This window comes from Trichechus manatus, unplaced genomic scaffold (genome assembly GCF_000243295.1).
Source record: "Trichechus manatus latirostris isolate Lorelei unplaced genomic scaffold, TriManLat1.0 scaffold00244, whole genome shotgun sequence".
NCBI classification, from domain to species: domain Eukaryota; kingdom Metazoa; phylum Chordata; class Mammalia; order Sirenia; family Trichechidae; genus Trichechus; species Trichechus manatus.
In genome coordinates this window covers 1,689,348-1,696,080 of record NW_004444180.1, presented here as the reverse complement: position 1 = coordinate 1,696,080, position 6,733 = coordinate 1,689,348, and the positions used below count along the sequence as shown (strand labels likewise).

Genomic DNA, 6,733 nt, shown 5'->3' with positions numbered 1-6,733 from the left:
GCTAAGTGTTCAAAACATTTTCATACCATGATCATGAGGATGGCACAGGATCAGACAACATTTCCTTCTGTATACATAAGGTTGCCATGAGTCAGAGTCAACTCGACGGCAACTAACAACAGCAACAACAGGTCCACTCACCTGGAGTACAGCACCTCTCACTAGCCTGCCTCCCATTCTGTCACTCGATTCCCCTTCCATCCAAGCTTGAATTCTCTTGGATGTCCACCCCAGTAAACTGACCCTGGCCCTTGGCCACGAGTTCTTCTGCTGGAAACAGAACCACTGGCCCTATCTCCACTGCCCTGGATACAGAGGAACTCTTCAGTGGTAGGGACTGAGGGCCGTCGTACTTCCAACCCCCTCTCCGCCATCTGCCCCTGATTCACAGAATCCCAGGTCTTACTCAGTCATGGGTTTGAGGAAGAACTGGAGTCAGAGCCTACAAGCCACATTTGGGATTCTCACTGGGGAATACTGGAAGAGGACCTCTTCAGAGAGGGCTCCCTCAGGTGACGTACTTACTTCCATGGATCCTGAGGAAACTCTGCAAAAACGGTGCTTGAAGAAAGATCATGAGAGCTGAAAAGTACGTGTAATCTACTCTTGACGGATGAAGTATTCTGTAAGTGTGGATTAGATCCAGCAGATTTATGGTGCTGTTCAGTTCAACCATATCCTTACTGATTTTCTGCCTGATGGATCTGTCGATTACTGATAGAAGGGTATTGACCTCTCTCCTATTATAAGAGTGGATTTGTCTATTTCTCCTTGAAGTTCCATCAGTTTTTACCTAAAATTTTTAATGTTCTGTTTTTAAGCACATGCGGGAGAAAGATGTGGCAGTCTGCTTCTGTAAAGACTTACAGCCTTGGAGACCCTGTAGGGCAGTTCTGCTCTGTCCTATGGGGTCACTTTGAGTCAAATTGACTCGAAGACAGTGGGTTGGGTTATTTGAAGCACATGCACATTCAGGATTGTTATGTCTTTTTGGAGAATTGATCCCTTTGTCATTATGTAATGCCCCTCTTTATCCTTGATGATTTCTCTTGCTCTGAGATCTGCTTGATCTGAAAATGATATAGCTACTCTAGCTTTCTTTTGATTAGTGTTAGTATGGAATAACTCTTGCCATCCTTTTACTTTTAATCTACCTGTGTCTTTATATTTAAAGTGAGTTTCTGACAGATAACATATACTTGGGCCTTGTCTTCTATGTACTCTGATAGTCTCTGTGTTTTAATTGGTGTATTCAGACTGTTCACATTAAAAGTGATTATTGATATAGTTGGATTAATATCTACCATATTTGTAATTGTTTTCTATTCATTGCCAATGTTTTTCTCTTTCCTTCCTTCTTTTCTTCTTTCTTTCTTTCCTTCTTTCTTTCATTTTGCCTTCCACTCTTTTTATGCCTTCTCTGGTTTTGAATCTTTTATACAATTCCATTTTCTCTCCTTTCTTAGCACATCAATTATATTTCTTTACATAATTTGTTAGTAGTTGCCCTAGAGCTTTCCATATGGATTTACAAGAAATCTAAGTCTACTTTCAAATAACATCATACCACTGTATGGATAGTGCAGGTACCTTACAACAAAGTTACCCCATTCCACCTTCCCATCCCTGAGAACATCGTTATCATACATTTAACTTATTCATAAGCATCCAATATATTGTTGCTATTGTTGTTTTGAACATGCTTTTATGTTACGTCTGTTAAGAATAAGAAAAATAAGAGATTTTATTTTACCTCCCTTTGTTTCTTCTTCACAACTCTTCCTTTCTTTCTGTAGATCTGAGTTTCTGAGCTGTAAAATTGTCCTTCTCTCTGAAGAACTTTGTTCAACATTACAGCAAGGCAAGTCTAACAGCAACAAATTACCTCAAGTTTTGTTTGTGTCTTAGGCTGAGTTCTCTAGAGAAGCAAAACCAGTAAAGTGTATAAATATATATAGAGAGAGATTTATAACAAGGAAACAGCCCATGTGATTGTAGAGGCTGGAATATCCCAAGTCCGTCGATTAGGATAGAGGCTTCTCCTGCTTCTGTAGCTGAAGGGGCTGGAAAACTCAAGATTGGCAGGTCAGAGAGCAGAGCTCTTGTTCACAGGCTGTGAAGATCGACAAATCCCAAGATCAGCCAGCAAGACAACAAGGCTTCTCCTGATTCATGTAACTGCAGGGCTGGCAAACCCAAAATCAACAGGTCAAAGATCAGGGCTCTTGCTCACAGGCTGTGAAGATCAATGAGTCCCAAGATCGACAGGTAAGCTGCTAGCTCAAGTCCCAACAATCGGAGGTTAGACAAACAGGAGGCAGCTGCAGGATCCAGAGTGAGCAAAAGCCAGAATGTCCACTTATATTAGGATGCAGGCCACACCCCCAAGGAAACTCCCTTTCAACTGATTGGCTACTCACAGCAGATGCCATCATGGGAGTGATCACATATAAACACTGAGAATCATGGCCCAGCCAAGTTGACACACAAGCTTAACCATCACAATTTGTCTGAGAAAGTCCTTGTTTCTCTTTCATTTTTGAAGGATAATTTTGCTGGATACAGAATTCGAGGTTGGCAGGGTTTGTCTTTCAATATTTACCGATATAGACTACATCTTAGGCCATAAAACATACCTTAACAATGGAATTAAACTAGAGATCAATAACAGGAAGATAGCTAGAAAATCTCAAAATATCTGGAAATTTTAAAACACTCTTCTAAATAACACACAGATCAAATAAGAAGTCTCAAGAGAATTCTAACAATATGTTGGACTAAGTGAAAATGAAAATACAATTTATCGAAATTTGTGGGCTGTAGCAAAGGCAATATTTAGAAGAAAATTCATAGCATTGAACGCATATATTAGACATGAAGAGATATCTAAAAATCGATTGTCTAAGCTTCTACTCAAAAAAGCAAGCAAATTAAATTCAAAGTAAGCAGAAGAAAATAAATAATAAAATCAAAGCAGAAATCAGTGAAATTGAAAACAGGAAATGAATAGGGAAAATCAATGAAACTAAAAGCTGGCTCTTTGAAAAGGTAAATAAATTGGTAAACCTCTTGCTAAAGAAAAAAAGAGAGAAGACACAAATAATAAAAGAAAGGCCATCACATCTGATTGCCTGGAAATTAAAATGATAATAAAGATTATTATGAACAACTCTATGCCCACAAATCTGATAATTTAGATGTGATGGACCAATTCCTTGAAAGATAGAATCTACCAAAACTTGCACAAGAAGAAATAATTTGAATAGACCTATATCTATTAAAGAAATTGAAGGAACAAGTAATAACTTTCCAAAAGAGAAGACACCAGGCCCAGACGGTTTCACTGGTGTATTCTAACAAACATTTAAAAAATAAATTATAACAATCCTCTACCTGTCCTGCCAGAATATATAAGCAGAGGGAATACTTCCCAACTCATTCTATGAGGTCAGCATCACTCTAATACCAAAACCAGACAAAGACATTACTAGGAATAAAAATTATACAGCAATATCTCTCATGAATATGCAGTTAGATGTCATTGAGTGGGTTCCAACTCAAAGCTACCCTATATACAACAGAACAAAAGACTGCCCAGTCCTGTGCCATCCTTACGATCGTTGCTAGGTTTGAGCTCATTGTTGCAGCCACTGCATCAATCCATCTCATTGAGGCTCTTTCTCTTTTTCGATGACCCTCTAGTTTACCAAGTGCGATGTCCTTCTGCAGGGACTGATCCTTCCTGATAACATGTCCAGAGTACATAAGACAAAGTCTTACCACCCTTGCTTCTAAAGAGCACTTTGGCTGTACTGCTTCCAAGACAGACTCGTTCGTTCTTCTGGCAGTCCATGGTATATTCAATAATCTACACCTACGCCATAATTCAAAGGCATCAACTCTTCTTTATTCATTATCCAGTTTTCGCACTCAAATGATGCAATTGAAAGTGCTATGGCTTGGGTCAGGCGCACCTTAGCCCTCAAGGTGGCATCATTGCTTTTTAACACTTTAAAGAGGTGTTTTGCAGCAGATTTGCCCAATGCAATGCATCTTTTGATTTCTTGACTGCTGCTTCCATGGGTGTTGATTGTGAATCCAAGTAAAATGAAATCCTTGAAAACTTCAATCTTTTCTCCATTTATCATGATGTTGCTTATCGGTCCAGTTGTGAGGATTTTTGTTTTCTTTGTGGTGAGGTGTAATCCATATTGAAGGCTGCGGTCTTTGATCTTCATCAGTAAGTGCTTCAAGTCCTGTTTGCTTTCAGCAAGCAAAGTTGTGTCATCTGCATATTGCAGGTTGTTAATGAGTCTTCCACCAATCCTGATGCCAAGTTCTTCTTCTTATTGTCCTGCTTCTTGGATTATTTGCTCATCATACAGATTGAATAAGTATGGTGAAAAGATATTGATGCAAAAATCCTCAATGAAATATTAGCAAATCAAATCCAACAATGTATAAAAAGAATAATACACCATGACCACGTGGGAGTTCTTCCAGGTAGGTAAGGCTGGCTCAGCATTTGAAAACCAGTTAATGCAATTCATCATATCAACAGGCTAAAGAAGAAAAATCATATGATCATACCAATACCTGCAGAAAAAGCATTTGCCAAAATTCATCACCTTTTCATAGTAAAAACTTTCAGGAAACTAGCAATAGAGGGAAACTTCTTCAACTTGATAAAGAACATCTATGAAAAACCTACAGCTAACATCCTCTTAATAGTGAAAACTAGATGCTTTTCACATAAAATGGGCACAAGACTAGAATGTCCCCTGTCACCACTCTTACTCAACATCGTCCTGGACGTCCTAGCGTACGCAACTGGACAAGAAAAGGAAATAAAAGTGTACAGATTGGGAAGAAAGAAATAAAACTGTCTTTGTTCATAGATGACGTGACTGTCTATGTAGAAAATCCCAGATAATCAACAACTAAAACTCTTGAAACTAATAAGCAGTTATAGCAAGGCTGCAGGATACAATGTTACTGTACTAAAGTCATTTGCTCTTCTACATACCATCAATGAACAATTGGGATTTCAAATTAAAACCACAACACTGTTTACATTAGCACCAAAAATAATCAAATGCTTAGGTATAAATCTAACAAAATATATACAAGATATGTATGAGGAAAACTATACAAGCCTCTGATGAAAGAATTTTTTTAAAAAGATCTAAATAAATGGAGACATATTCCATTTCCATGGATAGCAAGACTTAGTATTATCAAAATGTCAATTCTTCCCAGTACTTCTGGAGATGCAAGGACCCTGACCTCATCGTGACCACTTCCTTATTGTTGACTTGGGGAAATTGAAGTCAGCGAGAGAACATAGTTCCCTAAGATCCCCATGCTGGACGGTGGTAACCAGGGCTCAACTCCCAGTGACCTGAACCCAAACCCAGTGCACCCTACATTGGCTTATGCTGCCCCCAAATGTCCCCTTGCCCCGTCTTAAGGGTCATAGAAGAATTTTTGGAAGGCTTTGGGACAGATGGATGTAAAATGGATGGCGTATGGGTTATGTATGTACCTGCTGGTTGGACATGGGGTTCCTGGGAATGAATTTGACATGAAACATGCCATAATACGGAAGAATGAGGTGAAATAAAGGGTCACAACATGAGTAGAACTATTATAAGTGAAAGGAGTTCCTTTTATTAAATTGAAATTCAGTTTGATTTTAACCGAAAAAGATGGAGCCCAACAGGAAGGAAGCCCCCTGCTGGACAGAGCTGAGTTTCAGAGAACCCATAAAAAATCCATTGCCACTGAGTTGATTCTGACTCATAGCAACCCTATAGGACACAGTAGAACAGCCCATAGGGTTTCCAAGGCTGTAATCTTTACGGAAGACAACTGCCACATCTTTCTCCTGCAGAGCAACTGGTGGGTTTAAACCGCCGACCTTTTGGTTAGCAGCTGAGCACTTTGACCACTGCACCACCAGAGCTCCTTTAGAGAATAATACAAAATCAATATTCATCCATCAATTATAATAAGTGTGTCACACTAATGCAGGATGTTAATAATAGCAGAAATTGTGCAGGGGGACAAGGGGGTATGTGGAAACTTGCTATAATTCCTCTGTAATTTTTCTGTAAACCGAAAGCTTCTCTAAAAAATAAAATGTATTAAAGTTAAAAAATCCAAGTCATCAATCACACAAGTAACAAGTCTCTTCCCAAGACCAGACTGAATGACTAAAATAATATATATGGAAGGTAGGAAACGGAGCAGCTGATGGGCAGGAGTTAAATACACACACAAACATAACTAAATACTCAGGCAGGGACATGAACACCAACCGGAAGTGACCAGGTGCCCCGACTGCGGCCCTGGAGGGGATACAAAGCTCCTGCAACAGTGGCCTCCACAACCCATCACCTCCCCTCTCTACGTGCTCCTCTGACCAAACCCATCCTCAACTCACCAGAACCATGGGCTGCTGTGACTGTGCGGGGGCTGTGGGGGCTGCGGCTCCAGCTGTGGGGGCTGCGGCTCCAGCTGTGGGGGCTGCGGCTCCAGCTGTGGGGGCTACGGCTCCAGCTGCTGTGTGCTGGTTTGCTGCTGCAAGCGCATGTGCTGCTGTGTGCCAGCCTGTTCCTGCTCCAGCTGTGGCTCGTGTGAGGGCTGCAAGGGGGGCTGTGGCTCATGCAGGGGCTACAAGGGGGCTGTGGCTCATGCGGGGGAAGCAAGGGGGGCTGTGGCTCATGTGGGG

The 6,733-nt window shown here is 40.6% G+C and overlaps 1 protein-coding gene across 1 annotated transcript in view; it reads left to right on the top strand.

Annotated features, from left to right (window-relative positions):
- Positions 1–6,733, top strand: part of LOC105756918 (keratin-associated protein 5-4-like) — a 29,419-nt gene that overhangs the window by 14,032 nt on the left and 8,654 nt on the right. The window contains 2 exon segments of the mRNA XM_012559404.2: positions 6,499–6,668; positions 6,671–6,722. Of these exon segments, the coding sequence (XP_012414858.2) occupies positions 6,499–6,668; positions 6,671–6,722 (222 nt within the window).